The following is an 18,716-nucleotide window of genomic DNA, read 5'->3' as shown; positions in this document are numbered from 1 at the left end:
GAGGGTTGTTGCTGCATTAGAAAAAGCAGAATGAAACATCTGTCACAGCCTGTAAACCGAAATAAAGGTGAACTGTTCAATCCTTCTTGGAGAGTCCTTCTGGATCAGTTCAGCTTTTGGATCACTTTCTCTGGGTTGGTGGACTTCACATTCTTCAGGCATCGTTATGCTTCTATCAAAGTGCTTGTCAGATCACAGAACAGTGTCTGACACTGACTCCCCCCACAGCTTTCCAGCACAGACGGGGTCCTCCCTCCGGCTGCCGACTGGCTAACATTGCTAAAGGAGCTGCCAGAGGTGGACTGGACTGGCCACCTGTCACAGGTGTTCTAACTCTCTGCCTGCCTTCACCTTCTCGTCTTCAGCAGTTTCTGGTTCTTCGATGATGATGTATTTACACGTATTTTTCACAGTGCCTAACATACCAAAGCTTACTGAATAAACATCTTAGATAAAAATAAATACACAAACCAAGCAAGGAATGGAGGAAACAGCAGCCAAATAAAGGAAATCAGACAAGATTCTTTTAATATCAAACATCTTGCAGGGAATATGGCGAAGCTATTGCTCCACCATAGGTTTGGAGCTAATCCAGCCCCACACTAGTCCAACCTATGCTTTGTCTTGATGACTGAGTGCAAAACCCTTAATGTCTTGGAGAATCACTGAGTCTTGGACTCTTTATGGCGGCAGTTTGAGTGTGGTCATTTGCAGGTGTATACTAGTGCTTTTAGACAGCCTTATTGTTAGACAGGTGTAAGGACTGGTTAGTTTGAAGCATAGTAAACCCTTAACTAATGTCTAGCTGTTCATCTGTCACGTCTTGCACCAAGAAAATCATCTGACTCTGGCTGACAGGTCAAGATATTCCGCCGTATCTTCTCAGCTACTATTTTCTCTCAGGTGATGCTGCTGCATGCAGCAAAGGTATGCTCCCTCTACCCCAGCTCTAAAAAGGACACTGACAAAACAGGCCAGGTGGCTGATAAGGGCAAATGCATGGCACTGCAACGTTGTCAGGGAGGTGGGAATCTACGGGGGAACTGAGGGAGCTATGGGTAGAACCCAGATGCAGACTCGCAGGGCGCTTGGTTCAAATTAATAAATGTATTAAAACACACACACTAGGGACAAGGACTACACATACAACGAAAGCAACACAGGGAAAAACTAAGCAATTAAAGCACTAGAAACTTACTAAAGACATGGCAGGACTATAGAAAAAGACAGACAAAGAACCACTATCAATGTATAAAATGAAGAACAGAAAACGCTCCCGTAGGCGGAAGAAACAAACGGCTATCAAAGACCTTAAGAACTTAACTAACCAAACAACAGAAACAAAAATCACGTCTGAAAATGTCATGACCCGTGCCTTGCACGCCGGTTTTTGTTTAGTGTTCTCTTGTTGATCTTTTGCCTCATTCAGTTTGTAAGTGTTCATTGTAGTGTTTTCTTAGTTCTTGTTCGTTTCTCTATTCAAGTCTGTGTTATCCCTAATGTCTTCATAGTCATGCCATGTTTTATGTAAGAGTTTTTGTATTGTCTTTGTCTCAACTCTTGCCCTGTCTTGTTTGTATTTTTGTTAAGTTTCCCATTGTGTCTTGTCTTTGCCTGGTTTTGGTTACTTCCTGTTTTATTTTGAAGGTTCATGTTGTGTGTCTTTGTGTTTCTTTACTTCCTGTGTTTTCCCTCCCGTGTGATTGTCTGATGTGTTTCACCTGTGTGTCATTAGTGTATCCTCCTTGTGTATTTAAGTCCGTGTCTTCCCCTTTGTCCTTGTCGGGTCGTTGTCTGTGATACCTTAGTCATAGTCAAAGTCTGTTATTGTCTTAACTCTAGCCATAGTCCCTTAGTGAGTGTTTGTCTTGTCTTCATGTCCATGCCACATTTCATGTAAGTGTTATCTAGTCTTGTCTTTGTCTATGTTCCCCGTTGTGTCTGCATCTGAGTTCAACTCATAGTTTCCCTAAGTCCCCACTTCCTGACAGAAAACTCAGAGGAAAATATCACTACTAAGAAATAAAACAAAACCAAAGAACAATCTAACAAAGAACTGAAAATCAGCTATAACTACCAGTAACCAAAACAACAAAACTAGACTATAGAAATTACAATGAAAGGAAAACTCACAGGGAACACGGCACGGACATGAACACAGACAAACCAAGTGATAACGCCGAAATGAACAGAGACACGGACATGAATAAAGAAAACGCAACAACACTCTCTATAGCAGGCATCTCAAACCGGTTCCATAAAGGGCCGCGTGGCTGCAAGTTTTCATTCCAACCAAGGAGGAACACACCAGGCTGGAATCAGTTAATCAGCTGATCTCAGTCTTCAGCTGATAACTAAGTGATCCCTTGATGTTGATTGGTTGGCCTGATGTGCTCCTCCTGGGTTGGAATGAAAACCTGCAGCCACACGTCTGCTCGCTATTTTGATTTTTTTTTTTTTTTTTAATTTAGTTTGTTCTTTATAGTCTTATTTCAGAATTTCCAGCTTGGGATAAATAAAGTCTATCTATCTATCTATCTATCTATCTATCTATCTATCTATCTATCTATCTATCTATCTATTGATGTTAATGTTTGTTTTGGACATTTGCAGAAATTTTTATTTTTGTACTTGTTGATTTTGGAATCAGTGTTGTGTCTGAAGCTGCGACATGTTTCCGCTAATGGAAATGTTTTGAGCTGTTGCAACACGTTTGCCCTTGTTGCAAAATCCACCGGAAAAAAGAGCCCCCAGATTTTGGCTCTCTGTGCCTTCTTTCCTCAAACTGGCAGGTAACAGATGACAGGTGTTGAAGGGGAGGGAACTACACAGACTTTATAATATATAAAGATGAAATGAAAACAGCAAGACATCAGCAGCTGCAAGACATCACAGATCAACTGCTTCTACAAGACAGAGATGGCCAGTAAACACCAGTCTGGTGAGTTTATTTCAGATCCAGAACTCTTCCTCAGGTAGTGTTTGACAAACCAGCAGAGCAACAACTTCTCCTCTTCTGATTATTGCAGTTTTCATGTATCATTAACTTCAATCATATCATATATATGTATATATCATATATACGTTATCAACACTGCAATTTATTTTACTGCCCACCCTCTCAGTCTGCTGCAACTGTTAAGGTTTTGTTTACAGTGTTTACAGTTTTCACAGACTTTATTGGTGGTATTACACATCATCCGGCATAAGAAAGTCACATTTTGCAGCATTTTATTTTTGGTTTTTCTTATATTTCTTAAATAGATTTTTCTTTGCCATGATTGCATCTTTATTATTTGGATTAATTTTTAAACCATGAGTGTTAATCCTGCGTATATATATAGAAATGTGTGTGTGTGTTTAAGTTTGACTGTGATTAAGCTTTTACTCTATCATTTTACTCCATCATTCAACAACTCATTTTATTGGCTTGATCAGCTTGATTCATCATTTTCGACACACAGTGATAAAAATCACCAGAATAACTACTACTTCTACTGATTAAGTTGTTCTGGCAGACCTCTAACCTTTCAAGCAATGCTTTTAAAACTGACTAGACTTTTGCAGTTTTCCAGGTCAAACTGTTTGTCCATTGATTTTTCTTGGTGAGGACATTTAAAGTTTTATTTTGATTGATGCTTGTCTAGTGTACATTTAGTAAACCTGAAGTTAAAAGAGCAGTAATTCCTAATTAAAAATCTAAATAAAGAAGGAGGTTAGGAGATGTCCTGTTTTATTTATCTGAACTGGTTTTACCTTTACGAGTCATAAAGAGAGCAGCGTCATCAGCATATTGAAAAATATTATACGAACAAGCAGCTTTTAGATCGCAAAAGGCAAATAAAAAAAAGTCAAGCCAAGTCAGCAATTACTGATGCAGTCATTTAAGTTATCAACACTGCAACTTATTTTACTGGCCACCTTCTCAGTCTGCTGCAACTGTTAAGGTTTTTTTTTTATTTTACAGTTTTCACAGACTTTATTGGTGGTATTACACATCATCTGGCTGCATAAGAAAGTCACATTTTGCAGCATCTTTTTAGTATTTCTTAAATTCATTTAATATGTTATGTTTGAAATAATTGCATTGTGTAATATTTGGTTACACTTTTGACTAAATATATATATATATATATATATATATATATATATATATATATATATATATATAATTAACCTAACCCTAACCATAATGAAGCTTTTTTGGCAAATATAGATAATCAAAAAAGCATGCCACTTATCAGCTTTTATCAACTACATTTTATTATTTATTAAAATATTGTTGACTAAATTAATGTATTTAATGATTTGACACAAATGATTCAGGAAACTAGATATAATCAATGATTATATACCGAATCTAAACTACATGGCACCTTCCAGTCAGTTCTATTAACACTCTGCTGAACTGCTGCAGTTTATACTCATGTTGTGTTTTGCCTTTTAAACTCCCCAAATCAAAAAGGCATAAAATCTGTTGAACTGCTAATCTATAAAGCAGATATATGCATGTTTAGTTGAAAGTAATTCATTAAATGTTTGGACCTTTAGCCTTCAGCAGTTTGGTATGTGAGCAACATACTTATATAAGTATTGTGTATTCCAGATGTTTGTGTGCCCTTGTGCTGCTTGTCTTGAAGTGCACCAGTAAACCAGAGGGTAGAAGTATAACCATCATGGGTTTCCATTAATGCTGCTAAAAGTGACTAGAAAGCTTAATAATGAGGAAGCAGCTTTTCAGGCCAATCATTTTGTCTTTACGTTTAATTCTCACCTGAGACATGAATCTAATTGACTTCACAGATGATTGGTGCTATTTTTGCAGCAATGAAAGGAGAGTCCCCAACCTTAACAAAAACCCACTTGTCTTTCTGAGTTCTATTCATTTCCAAAGAGAATGGGTTTAGTGCCACAGAGTTAAAGAGACATCCTCATATCACAAAACAATTTGCTTATTTTAAGGAATAAGAGAGAGAGTTTGTAACCACGAGTCATATCATAAGACATAAAGAGAGCAGTATCATCAGCATATAGAAGAATATGACATGAAAAAGCTGCTTATAGATTACTGATGTACAAAAACTAGAAAAAAGTTTATATCTGCTTCAGCACCCCTGTGAGGCTGTAACGTTAAAACTAAGCTAACTAAAAATAAACAGTTGTATGGATGAAAAAGATTAGTGGTTCTTAAATCCTTCTCATCTGCACAAATAATCTCTAACAATTGGTTTCTTTTTGAGCTCAATGCTATCGTGTCTGTATGTGTAAGTAGTTTCTCTAGAAAATAGCCATAGTCTAATACTCTAACCAACTACTCATAAAAATGTGAATTAGTATTTCAGCACCTTTTAACAAAAGTCTGACTTTGCCGATATTCCTAAAATGAAAAAAAGGATGTTTTAATGAACATATTAAAATGAGAATTAAAATTCAATTCAGGGTCTAAAATCACTCCCAAGTTTATGATGGTAATTTTTCATCTGTTTTGTAAGGCCACCAAGCATTCAGTACAGTTTTTTCTCTTTCTGGTTTCGGTCTGATTGCAACCCTGATTCCAAAACGAGTTTGCGTAAAACATAAATGTTTTTGTAATACATATTATTACTTGCTAAAGACATAAATTCAACTAACAACAGCACAAAATCAATATATTTAATGTTTGACCTCATTGTCTTCATTGATTTTTGTAAATATTTGCTTATTCTGATTTTTTGTGAGAATTTTGTGTGAACACATGATTGTGCAAAGGACATTACTACACGGTACTACTACTACATTCAATACTACGCGTCTCTGATACATTGGCACCACCTAAATATAACTGGAACCAAGCGAATATGGTCAAAGAGACCACCCATTTCTCAAGTCTGACAATTAACATGCTGATACAGGATAAATTGTATTAAATCTGCATCGGTATCAGTGTCAGAACTCTTGTACAGACTTGTTGCTCCTCACCGTTTACCTAAATGCCAAACTGCGAGCTTCAGGGCTCACCAGGTTTCTTTGTTAGCTAAACAGATTCAGACAGCAGGCTGTTAGCCTTGTAGGTGGTTAGCCTGTTGAGACTTGCAGCTAGAAAGAGAACATTCACAGTGAAAATAGGATAATAATAACAGGATAATAAAGTACAAATGTTGGCCTGAAAGCTGTACAATGACTGATACTCAACAACCTGAAAAACTTGAAAGTCCAGTGGGTTCAGATCTGGGCACACTGAGGCAACATGACAGCTGGACTTCCCAGGACTATTTCTAACATCACTTTGGTATTTTAAAATATACATATGATATTATTTCAGTATTGTTTTTATAATTTCTGGTTTTGTCCACAATTATTTTAGGTTTCAGATAACTGGGAGATGTAGGAAAGTATTCCTGACACCGACATGAAGATCAACGCAGTGCCGGTGTGGGCGCAACACAAATGATATTAGAGTAGCTACAGTCAAAATTCCTTTCGAACTAGTTAGCTGTGTGTGTGTGTTGTCATGGCTGATAATATTCTTTTTTACCATCAATCATATCGATTTAAAATTTTCCAACAGATCTGCGGATTGTGCTCTTGGGAAAGACCGGCGCTGGGAAGACTGAGGCTTGGAACGCCATCCTCGGGAAGAAGGCGTCTGCGACCGGCAGGTCTGCTGCTTCTGTGACAGCCAAGTGTGAGATGGCAAAAAGAGAGTTTGGCAAACAAACTCTGGCTGTCGTTGATACTCCAGGCCTGTTTCACACACAAAAAAGTGTTGACCAGGTGATGAAAGAGATCCTTGAAAGCACCATGCATGTTGTGCCGGGTCCCCATGTGCTCCTGCTGGTGATAAAGCTCGGTCCCTTCTCATCTGAAGATAAGAAAACGCTGGAAGTCTTCAAGAAAGTCTTCCCAAATGCAAAATCTCACACTATCGTCCTGTTCACACATGGAGATAAATATGGTAAAGATTGTAAGGGCTTTATTGAAGCCAACCCAGCTCTCAAAACGTTCATCAGTGAGTCTTGTGAGGAATACCATGTCTTTAAAAAAGATGATAAGGATCAAGTTGCTGACCTGCTGCAGAAGGTCAACAACGTGGTCCAGAAAAACAAAGAAGGCTACTACAGCAATGACCTGATCAATAAGGCTGTGACTGCCTTTGACAAAATAATGGAATCAAAAGGTGAGAGCAAAGAGGCAGCACTAGGGCGTCTGTGGGGCTACATCTCAGCGGGTCTAGCTGAAGTGGAGAAACTAGATCCAGGTTTGTTCGGACATGTGAAATCGTTCCTTGACAAACTGAAGGAGGTGGCGCTTCAATGGATGCCACCTGAAGCATTCCAGCAAAAGTAATCAGAGCTCATCAAACCAGGTTAAAAACATACGACACAGGGAAATTATAGTGGTGAAAAGGTATATGTTAAATATGATTCCTCTTCTTTTTCACAGAAACAATCTTAAACAATACACTGTTTTCAAAATGCATGAAATGACGAGACTGTGCTATATTCATGGTTTGTGACAGTTGATACATGGAGCATGGATTGTTTGTTGAGTGAGCGATGACAGTGTGACATTTACACCATCACAGAGCTAAAGTCCTGTTTTTGTCTGCCTCTTGATAAAAATGTTGATTCACTCATCCGAGCCATCTCCATCATCTTCTATTATTGTGTGTTCAGACCCATAAGCTGAAGGAACAGTGGCTGGTGAGCATGATGAGGAGTTTCTGTTATCTCTGCCCTCAATGACAGAAACGGGATGAACACAATAATAGAAAGAAGAAGCCTTTTATGGTGTTCATGGCTTTTCCATGTGTCAACTGCATTCTGAATCCATTGTGAAATTGTCTGACTGTGAGACTCAGATCCTCTTGTAAACGACGCTGATGTTGGAAACTCATGCTCGTGTTTGTGGTGAAAGGCTTCTGTCAGCTCTTTAGTTCTGATTTTCTTGGACAGCACTTAGATGATTTATCTTTGTATTATCATAACAGTTATCCTGAATCATTGTCCAATTCTTCATGTGTTTGACATTCATATACATGTGCTGCGTGTTGTATCACTGATTGGATCATTCCCTGTGTATCCCTGCTGATTTCAATCTGTAGTATGTTGCATCATAGTAATAAATCTGCCTAATCGATCTGTATGGTGGCCATTATTATGCAACACATTTGCAACTTACGACACCAAACAACACCCATTGCATTTCTGTAGGTCACTAGTTTGAGTTGTTTAATCATCAGCACCACAGCTGCTTCTTCAAAGATATAATAATAATAATTAATAATAATAATCTTTATTTGTACATCAGTTTTCAAAACACAGAAAGTGCTTTACAGAACAAGATAAAATAGTGAACCCAGTTGATATAAAAAGGTACAAACAGTCAAGATAAAAACAGCAAAACAAATAAAAACATAGGACATTAGACCTGAACATGTAAAACCAAAGTGATAAAAGAGGAAGAGAAAGTAGCCAAACAACAGATTTGCTAGAAAGAAGTTAAAGCAAGTTCCATAGTTGAGGGGCTGTATGGGAAAACGCCCGGTTTACGTTTATAATGAGGCGGAGGAGGGCTTTAGAAGTGATCAGTTAAAGGAGAAAGCGTGACGGTACTACCCCTGATGTGAAAACAAAGTTCAGAGTCAAAGACGACACCCAACCTGAGCCCAAGATTCTTCGTCACATCACAGGTTTGAGGGGCTGATTGCCATCAATTGACATCAAAGAGACAAACCAAAACATTACATAACAAAGCATAACAGCAGAAACTAATGTTATATCTCTGGATGATCTGTCCCAAAGGGAAATTATGAATAGAAAATTATATGGGACCAAGAATTGAACCCTGGGGGACACCACATGAGCATGAGGACAAGATCTGTCAGAGAGCAGTGTCCTTAACACCAACATAGTTTCCAAGGTGGTCCATAAACATGCCGTGGTTGAATGCCTCAAATATGGAAGTCAAATTGAGCAAAATTAAAGTTGAACAAGCCCCAAAATCAGCAGCAAGAAATAAATCATTGGTAACCCTGATAAGAGTGGTTTATGTGGTGCTGACATGGAATCCTGATTGAAACTGCACAACAATATCTCGGATACTCATTGTTTGGCAGTAGTTACACTAAAAGTAGCAACGTTTCTACATTTCTCTGTAGCCTGGTGGTCACGTTAGCCATTTCCTGAATCAAATACCTTTTCAGTAGCTCAGCTCTTATATTAAGCAAACACATTGTGTTTGAGCAGAGAGCGCAGACAGCAGCTTGGATGAAGTAAACTTCTGTGGCTCAGCTTGCTGATGAAAAAGATGAAGTGTAAGTTTTAAGAGAGGTCAAACTATTGCATTCTTTAAACTGGACGGGGCAGAGCCTGTAGACAGCGAGCAGTTGATCATGTCTGACTGACAGGTGGAGGAATTTAAGTAGAGATTAACTCGTCCAATTCTAGCATTGAAATTCGCTTTAAGTGAGATATAGTGGCAGAGAGTTCAGCACAGGTGAGGAGTGATATGAAGTCTAATGTCATCTATTTTAATTATGAAACCACAATGTCAGTGGAAGGAGGAGGGTCAACCACTGAGTCTCCTGAAATAAAACCACAGGCCTGTGGCAGCTGCAATCAATCAAATCTGAGAAATACTGCATGACGATTGGCCAACAAACTTAGAATATGAAGCAATGCCTTCAGTTTGTCTTCCATGTTCACTCAGCTGTCCTACATTGTCTCTTTAATCCCCTGTGAACCCAGAACGGAGCGGCATGTTTAGCTTCTTTCATCTTGATAAGGACACGATTAGCTTGTAAAACATTGACAGAGAATTTCTGCTGATTAAGGGTATTCCAGGCAGAGGCAGCTAAGAACTGTGCAGGACCTGCCTGCTGGAATTATTAATCTACCTGCAGATAGATATGGAAAATCACAGACTTGTGATCAGAGACTTTAAAATCCAACAGTTCAGTGTTATTTAGAGAAACACCATTAGACAGCACAAGGACAGCTACATGTTGCTTATGATGAGTTGGATTTTAACACATTTTTCAAGATTAAAAGACTCTGCCGTTATTGAAAATGAGAGCTATGCCACCTCCATGGCCTGACAGCCTTGAGTAAAACAGGAGTATAAGAGGACTTGTCTCAGGGCTAAACCAGGACTCAGTGATGAATAAGAAACCAGTATTGTTAGTCATAATAGAATGATGGCATATAAAGGCGTGTTTGTTAAAGTAGACTAACCACAGCTGAAATGTTGCAGATGGACTCAGCAGCAGATACAGTCGCAGGGTGTAGTTGATGCTGAGTTGATGTGAACTAAGTTTACTCTTCTTGAAGACTTTGCAGAACAGTTGGGTCCGTGGCTGACCCGGTTTCATGTGACACTATTAAGTTTAGTTTTGGTGGAGGAGTGTTCAGCAGGACCAGGGAGAAATGCCCACCATAACGGACAAGAGGGGCTTCTAGAGTGAGCATTGATATAAATTGTTTAATACCCCATCTGTTGGGGTGCAGGTCATCTGATTTGTAGAGACTGCTTTTTGAAAGAGTGGGAATGGGACCAGGAAAAATGCAGATTTTGCCCAGGCTCTGGATTGTGATTGCAAGAGTCTCTCGTTGATTGCAGAGTTTGACTGATTGTTTATCCATGACGCCACTGTAGAAGACTTTTCTCCTCTTTGTTCGATAAGCCTTGCTACCAGGCAGCCAGTTAGTGACAGCACCTGAGTTCAACAGATCTGACGATGGAATCCAAAATAACAACTGGCTGTCCCCACAGCTGCAGTTATAGATGGCAAGTGTGGATGGAAGATGCAGCTGGGTGTTATTAGCCACATTAGCTAGGTCAGCGTCAGGGGAGTTTCTGGGTATAAAGATGTAGGGGTAGCGCTACTGGAGATGACATCACTAACTTGCAAGAACAGTGTCCAGTACTTCATTGACCTGACGGGCCAATGGCTGAGGGCCAGCAGGAGTTGGATATAGCAGGAGGGGAAAGGTGCCTGCGATACCTCCCATAAATTATCGGGGTCATCTGGGAACTTTGGTGTGTTCTTGTTATGTTGGAGCTGACTTTGACAGGATGATGACAGCAAAGTTGCTTGAAACCCATTTTCATCCCTTACAGGTGTGAACAGAGGAAGAGAAGTCCATGTCCCTTCTTCACAACGGACGCTCAAGAGAAAGAATGGACAGGAGATCCGAGTGTCACTTCTTGCCAGACTCTGGAGGTTCTGGAGGGAGTTTCCTGCTGCTGCACAGCCAACTGGGAGAATAGTAGGGATTGCCACTGCAGGACATCGTCCAGGGGGCTCAATGGAATGGAGTTCCAATCTCAGACTGGATAGCTCGGATTCCCTCGAAGGTAAATGGGGACATGCTGTGGAGAACTGGGCCCACTGTAGAATCAGTTTGACAGAACTGGACAATAGACATCTGGCATCGTTTTGGTTATGGTTGGTTCCACCAGGCTCTTTTTAGAATTCTTATTCTTACTCTGTTCCTACATAAGAACTTTTGCTGTTACAGATACCTCTTTGGTTTCTGTGGGTACAGTATTGTCAATAATATGACGAGGAACACAGTTGAAGTTATCCACCATGGCATCACATGATGCCAGGGTGAGGGGTGCATACTGACTAATAAACATACCTTTTGCATTTTCATGGATAAAATCTTATTTATGATTCTGACAGCACTGTTGTGCTCATAATAAAGAATAAACAGTAAACTGGCTTGAATCTGGATTATTGGGGTTTTCAGTGTGGATGTTGAAGTTATCTGAGATGACGATGCAGTCAGTGATTCAATTCAAGTGAATTTTGGATAGTAGCTCAGTAAAGTCCTCTATGAAGCCATGTTTGAGTTCAGGAGTGTGATGCAGTGCAACTAATAGTGCAGGAGATACAGATTTACAAACAACAGCAAATACAAATATTGAAGCTTAAATGATCATTACAGAGGGAATCAACTCCGCCGCTCTGACTTTAGCATCACGAGGCAGCAGAACTTCCAGAAATCTGTTTTAGAGGTGCAACATCATCCTTGTATAAATGTAGGCATTTGTTGTATTTCTGTCTGCATACATGGAGAAATCTGTGTTTCTTTTCTTCCAGTTTATGAGAGCGCAATATCTGATTATGCTAAGCTAACTGACATTTACTCATTCAGTCAAATGTTATTGGTCTAATGTTTCATAAATTCCATATTGTGTACCATTCCACTCCACTGTGAACTCAATACTTCATCATTCTAAATGGATCCAAACTAGCATGCTAACATTAGCATTTCAACCTAGCAATGATAAAACTAAACTTAGTGAACACTGATGATTCCCTGCATTATTTTTTCTCACCCATATTCTACGAAGACACGATGCTACTCTGCCTCTGATTGGCTCTGAGCACCACATTGTTTTCTAACCCCAACCGTAACCACGCAACACCAGCCAATCGGAGGGACAATGTGCGGGGCATGTTTTTAGGACTGTTGGGGTTTGGGGATAGTGGCCGTTGGTACAACAAGGCTGAGTTAGAATTCTGATGATATGTATGACAGATTAATATTTTATATGCTTCTTTAATACAAACAGCTCTGTCGTTCCCTTCATTATCTAACTCATGTGTAATAATGCATAGATGTATGGAATGAGTGATCATCTCCATGATCTTTATCTCTGATTTATTGATTGATGATCTGCTGCTTTGGACTTTTATCTGATCAGATTATCTGATGATGTTCTGGTGGACAGTATGGATTACTGTTTTCTACATTAATATTGCACTGCACATGCTCATTAAACTTGACATCCCATCTCTATGTTCACATGGTTTCCAGGGTTATTTTTGTCACTGGTCACTTTTGTCACTTTATTTATATCCATCCTGCACATACAGTCTGGTTACATTATGAGGTCATGACCAGACAGGCTTTTAGTTGATGAAAATATGGATCATTATATTATTTCATGTTCTTTTACTTCAGCTTCACTCCAGAAGGTTTTTGGAGCTTTGTAGCTGAAAACAGTTGTGATGCTGATGAGAGTGAAGTCAAGTTCTGGACTATAAAACCAAAACAATGAGCTGAGAGATACTAAAACGCTCCATGAAAGTTTGTGTTGATTTGTGTGTGATGTGATGTGTTAGTCTGGCTGTTCAGGTAAAACAATACAATAGCACACATATCACATCAATAGTTACAGGCACAGAAACAATAATATATAGAATAAAAAATCCACTGTAAAAAAAACCCTAAATTTAGAATGAATAGATCTAAAACATGTAGTAATCTAACTGTCAAACACTAATTGCACTTTGTTTGAAGTGCTTTTGTTTGGCCTCTGATTTGCTGCTTCATTCTGGTTTCTGACCTGTGACTGGTTGGCTCCTTGTGCCTTCTTTCCTCAAACTGGCAGGTAACAGATGACAGGTGTTGAAGGGGAGGGAACTACACAGACTTTATAATATATAAAGATGAAATGAAAACAGCAAGACATCAGCAGCTGCAAGACATCACAGATCAACTGCTTCTACAAGACAGAGATGGCCAGTAAACACCAGTCTGGTGAGTTTATTTCAGATCTAGAACTCTTCCTCAGGTAGTGTTTGACAAACCAGCAGAGCAACAACTTCTCCTCTTCTGATTATTGCAGTTTGCATGTATCATTAACATTAATCATATCATATATATGTATATATCATATATAAGCTATCAACACTGCAACTTATTTTACTGGACACCTTCTCAGTCTGCTGCAACTGTAAAGTTTTCTTTTTAATTTTACAGTTTTCACAGACTTTATTGGTGGTATGACACATCATCTGGCTGCATAACAAAGTCACATTTTGCAGCATCTTTTTAGTATTTCTTAAATTCATTTAATATGTTATGTTTGAAATAATTGCATTGTGTAATATTTGGTTACACTTTTGAGCTTGTGTGTCAATATTTTTGTATGTCTTGATGACTTTACAACTACACCTCTGACACTCTGGCTAAAAAAGTCCTCTGTGTCTCAAACTGTATTAAAAGTATATATATATATATATATATATATATATATATATATATACGCTTTTTAGGCAAATATAGATCATCAAAAAATCATGCCACTTATCAGCTTTTATCAACTTCACTTTATTGTTTATTAAAATATTTTTGAAATTAATGTATTTAATGATTTGACACAAATGATTCAGGAAAGTAGACATAATCAATGATTATATTCCGAATCTAAACTACATGGCATCTTCCAGTCAGTGGTATTAACACTCTGCTGAACTGCTGCAGTTTATACTCATGTTGTGTTTTGCCTTTTAAACTCCCCAAATCAAAAAGGCATAAAATCTGTTGAACTGCTAATCTATAAAGCAGATATATGCATGTTTAGTTGAAAGTAATTCATTAAATGTTTGGACCTTTAGCCTTCAGCAGTTTGGTATGTGAGCAACATACTTATATAAGTATTGTGTATTCCAGATGTTTGTGTGCCCTTGTGCTGCTTGTCTTGAAGTGCACCAGTAAACCAGAGGGTAGAAGTATAACCATCATGGGTTTCCATTAATGCTGCTAAAAGTGACTAGAAAACTTAATAATGAGGAAGCAGCTTTTCAGGCCAATCATTTTGTCTTTACGTTTAATTCTCACCTGAGACATGAATCTAATTGACATCACAGATGATTGGTGCTATTTTTGCAGTAATGAAGGAGAGTCCCCAACCTTAACAAAAACCCACTTGTCTTTCTGAGTTCATATTCATTTCCAAAGAGAATGGGTTTAGTGCCACAGAGTTAAAGAGACATCCTCATATCACAAAACAATTTGCTTATTTTAAGGAATAAGAGAGAGATTTTGTAACCATGACTCATATCATAAGACATAAAGAGAGCAGTATCATCAGCATATAGAAGAATATGACATGAAAAAGCTGCTTATAGATTACTGATGTACAAAAACTAGAACAAAGTTTATATCTGCTTCAGCACCCCTGTGAGGCTGTAACGTTAAAACTAAGCTAACTAAAAATAAACAGTTGTATGGATGAAAAAGATTAGTGGTTCTTAAATCCTTCTCATCTGCACAAATAATCTCTAACAATTGGTTTCTTTTTTGCTATCATGTCTGTATGCGTAAGTAGTTTCTCTAGAAAATAGCCATAGTCTAATACTCTAACCAACTACTCATAAAAATGTGAATTAGTATTTCAGCACCTTTTAACAAAAATCTGACTTTGCCGATATTCCTAAACTGAAAAAAGGATGTTTTAATGAACATGTTAAAATCCATCCATTATCTATACATCGCTTAATCCTCTGCAGGGTCACGGGGGGCTGGAGCCTATCCCAGCCATCCCGGGCGAAGGCAGGGGACACCCTGGGCAGGTCGCCAGCCTACCACAGGGCTACACATAGAGACAGACAATCAATCACATCTCTCATTCACACCTACAGACAATTTAGAGTTATCAATTCACCTCAGCATGTTTTTGAACTGTGGGAGGAAGCCGGAGAACCCGGTGAAAACCCACGCTGCACAGGGAGAACATGCAAACTCCACACAGAAAGATCCCAGCCTGGGATGGTAATTTTTCATCTGTTTTGTAAGGCCACCAAGCATTGAATGCAGTTTTTCTCTTTCTGGTTTGGGTCCAATTACAACCCTGATTCCAAAACGAGTTTGTGTAAAACATAAACGTTATTGTAATACTATTGTATTATTACTTGCTAAAGACATAAATTCCACTAACAACAGCACAAAATCAATATATTTAATGTTTGACCTCATTGTCTTGATTGATTTTTGAAAATATTTGCTTATTCAGAATTTTTGTGAGAGTTTTTTTATGAACACATGATTGTGCAAAGGACATTACTACACGGTACTACTACTACATTCAATACTACGCGTCTCTGATACATGGGCACCACTTAAATATCACTGGAACCAAGTGAATATGGTCAAAGAGACCACCCATTTCTCAAGTCTGACAATTAACATGCTGATACAGGATAAATTGTATTAAATCTGCATCGGTATCAGTGTCAGAACTCTTGTACAGACTTGTTGCTCCTCACCGTTTACCTAAATGCCAAACTGCGAGCTTCAGGGCTCACCAGGTTTCTTTGTGAGCTAAACAGATTCAGACAGCAGGCTGTTAGCCTTGTAGCTTGTTAGCCTGTTGAGACTTGCAGCTAGAAAGAGAACATTCACAGTGAAAATAGGATAATAATAACAGGATAATAAAGTACAAATGTTGGCCTGAAAGCTGTACAATGACTGATACTCAACAACCTGAAAAACTTGAAAGTCCAGTGGGTTCAGATCTGGGCACACTGAGGCAACATGACAGCTGGACTTCCCAGGACTATTTCTAACATCACTTTGGTATTTTAAAATATACATATGATATTATTTCAGTATTGTTTTTATAATTTCTGGTTTTGTCCACAATTATTTTAGGTTTCAGATAACTGGGAGATGTAGGAAAGTATTCCTGACACCAACATGAAGATCAACGCAGTGCCGGTGTGGGCGCAACACAAATGATATTAGAGTAGCTACAGTCAAAATTCCTTTCAAACTAGTTAGCTGTGTGTGTGTGTTGTCATGGCTGATAATATTCTTTTTTACCATCAATCATATCGATTTAAAATTTTCCAACAGATCTGCGGATTGTGCTCTTGGGAAAGACTGGCGCTGGGAAGACTGAGGCTTGGAACGCCATCCTCGGGAAGAAGGCGTCTGCGACCGGCAGGTCTGCTGCTTCTGTGACAGCCAAGTGTGAGATGGCAAAAAGAGAGTTTGGCAAACAAACTCTGGCTGTCGTTGATACTCCAGGCCTGTTTCACACACAAAAAAGTGTTGACCAGGTGATGAAAGAGATCCTTGAAAGCACCATGCATGTTGTGCCGGGTCCCCATGTGCTCCTGCTGGTGATAAAGCTCGGTCCCTTCTCATCTGAAGATAAGAAAACGCTGGAAGTCTTCAAGAAAGTCTTCCCAAATGCAAAATCTCACACTATCGTCCTGTTCACACATGGAGATAAATATGGTAAAGATTGTAAGGGCTTTATTGAAGCCAACCCAGCTCTCAAAACGTTCATCAGTGAGTCTTGTGAGGAATACCATGTCTTTAAAAAAGATGATAAGGATCAAGTTGCTGACCTGCTGCAGAAGGTCAACAACGTGGTCCAGAAAAACAAAGAAGGCTACTACAGCAATGACCTGATCAATAAGGCTGTGACTGCCTTTGACAAAATAATGGAATCAAAAGGTGAGAGCAAAGAGGCAGCACTAGGGCGTCTGTGGGGCTACATCTCAGCGGGTCTAGCTGAAGTGGAGAAACTAGATCCAGGTTTGTTCGGACATGTGAAATCGTTCCTTGACAAACTGAAGGAGGTGGCGCTTCAATGGATGCCACCTGAAGCATTCCAGCAAAAGTAATCAGAGCTCATCAAACCAGGTTAAAAACATACGACACAGGGAAATTATAGTGGTGAAAAGGTATATGTTAAATATGATTCCTCTTCTTTTTCACAGAAACAATCTTAAACAATACACTGTTTTCAAAATGCATGAAATGACGAGACTGTGCTATATTCATGGTTTGTGACAGTTGATACATGGAGCATGGATTGTTTGTTGAGTGAGCGATGACAGTGTGACATTTACACCATCACAGAGCTAAAGTCCTGTTTTTGTCTGCCTCTTGATAAAAATGTTGATTCACTCATCCGAGCCATCTCCATCATCTTCTATTATTGTGTGTTCAGACCCATAAGCTGAAGGAACAGTGGCTGGTGAGCATGATGAGGAGTTTCTGTTATCTCTGCCCTCAATGACAGAAACGGGATGAACACAATAATAGAAAGAAGAAGCCTTTTATGGTGTTCATGGCTTTTCCATGTGTCAACTGCATTCTGAATCCATTGTGAAATTGTCTGACTGTGAGACTCAGATCCTCTTGTAAACGACGCTGATGTTGGAAACTCATGCTCGTGTTTGTGGTGAAAGGCTTCTGTCAGCTCTTTAGTTCTGATTTTCTTGGACAGCACTTAGATGATTTATCTTTGTATTATCATAACAGTTATCCTGAATCATTGTCCAATTCTTCATGTGTTTGACATTCATATACATGTGCTGCGTGTTGTATCACTGATTGGATCATTCCCTGTGTATCCCTGCTGATTTCAATCTGTAGTATGTTGCATCATAGTAATAAATCTGCCTAATCGATCTGTATGGTGGCCATTATTATGCAACACATTTGCAACTTACGACACCAAACAACACCCATTGCATTTCTGTAGGTCACTAGTTTGAGTTGTTTAATCATCAGCACCACAGCTGCTTCTTCAAAGATATAATAATAATAATTAATAATAATAATCTTTATTTGTACATCAGTTTTCAAAACACAGAAAGTGCTTTACAGAACAAGATAAAATAGTGAACCCAGTTGATATAAAAAGGTACAAACAGTCAAGATAAAAACAGCAAAACAAATAAAAACATAGGACATTAGACCTGAACATGTAAAACCAAAGTGATAAAAGAGGAAGAGAAAGTAGCCAAACAACAGATTTGCTAGAAAGAAGTTAAAGCAAGTTCCATAGTTGAGGGGCTGTATGGGAAAACGCCCGGTTTACGTTTATAATGAGGCGGAGGAGGGCTTTAGAAGTGATCAGTTAAAGGAGAAAGCGTGACGGTACTACCCCTGATGTGAAAACAAAGTTCAGAGTCAAAG

At 38.8% G+C, this 18,716-nt stretch overlaps 2 protein-coding genes across 2 annotated transcripts; both read left to right on the top strand.

Moving 5' to 3' along the window:
* Window positions 1-2,705: 2,705 nt before the first annotated feature.
* Window positions 2,706-8,118, top strand: LOC121621109 (GTPase IMAP family member 7-like). Its single transcript, XM_041957431.1, has 2 exons — window positions 2,706-2,941; window positions 6,548-8,118. Exons 1-2 carry the CDS (start codon window positions 2,920-2,922, stop codon window positions 7,324-7,326), a joined length of 801 nt encoding a protein of 266 aa, XP_041813365.1. The 5' UTR covers window positions 2,706-2,919; the 3' UTR covers window positions 7,327-8,118.
* Window positions 8,119-13,382: 5,264 nt separating this feature from the next.
* Window positions 13,383-18,205, top strand: LOC121621110 (GTPase IMAP family member 7-like). Its single transcript, XM_041957432.1, has 2 exons — window positions 13,383-13,535; window positions 16,635-18,205. Exons 1-2 carry the CDS (start codon window positions 13,514-13,516, stop codon window positions 17,411-17,413), a joined length of 801 nt encoding a protein of 266 aa, XP_041813366.1. The 5' UTR covers window positions 13,383-13,513; the 3' UTR covers window positions 17,414-18,205.
* The last annotated feature ends 511 nt before the right edge of the window (window positions 18,206-18,716 follow it).

This window comes from Chelmon rostratus, chromosome 17 (assembly GCF_017976325.1).
Source record: "Chelmon rostratus isolate fCheRos1 chromosome 17, fCheRos1.pri, whole genome shotgun sequence".
NCBI lineage: Eukaryota > Metazoa > Chordata > Actinopteri > Chaetodontiformes > Chaetodontidae > Chelmon > Chelmon rostratus.
This window is presented reverse-complemented; position numbering and strand designations above follow the sequence as displayed.

What these genes read in the sequence shown, in the direction of transcription:
- LOC121621109 (XM_041957431.1), top strand. Translation starts at nt 2,920, where the DNA reads ATGGCCAGTAAACACCAGTCTG. An exon ending in GGCCAGTAAACACCAGTCTG is followed by an intron (nt 2,942 to 6,547) that starts GTGAGTTTATTT and finishes ATTTTCCAACAG; the next exon opens with ATCTGCGGATTGTGCTCTTG.
- LOC121621110 (XM_041957432.1), top strand. Translation starts at nt 13,514, where the DNA reads ATGGCCAGTAAACACCAGTCTG. An exon ending in GGCCAGTAAACACCAGTCTG is followed by an intron (nt 13,536 to 16,634) that starts GTGAGTTTATTT and finishes ATTTTCCAACAG; the next exon opens with ATCTGCGGATTGTGCTCTTG.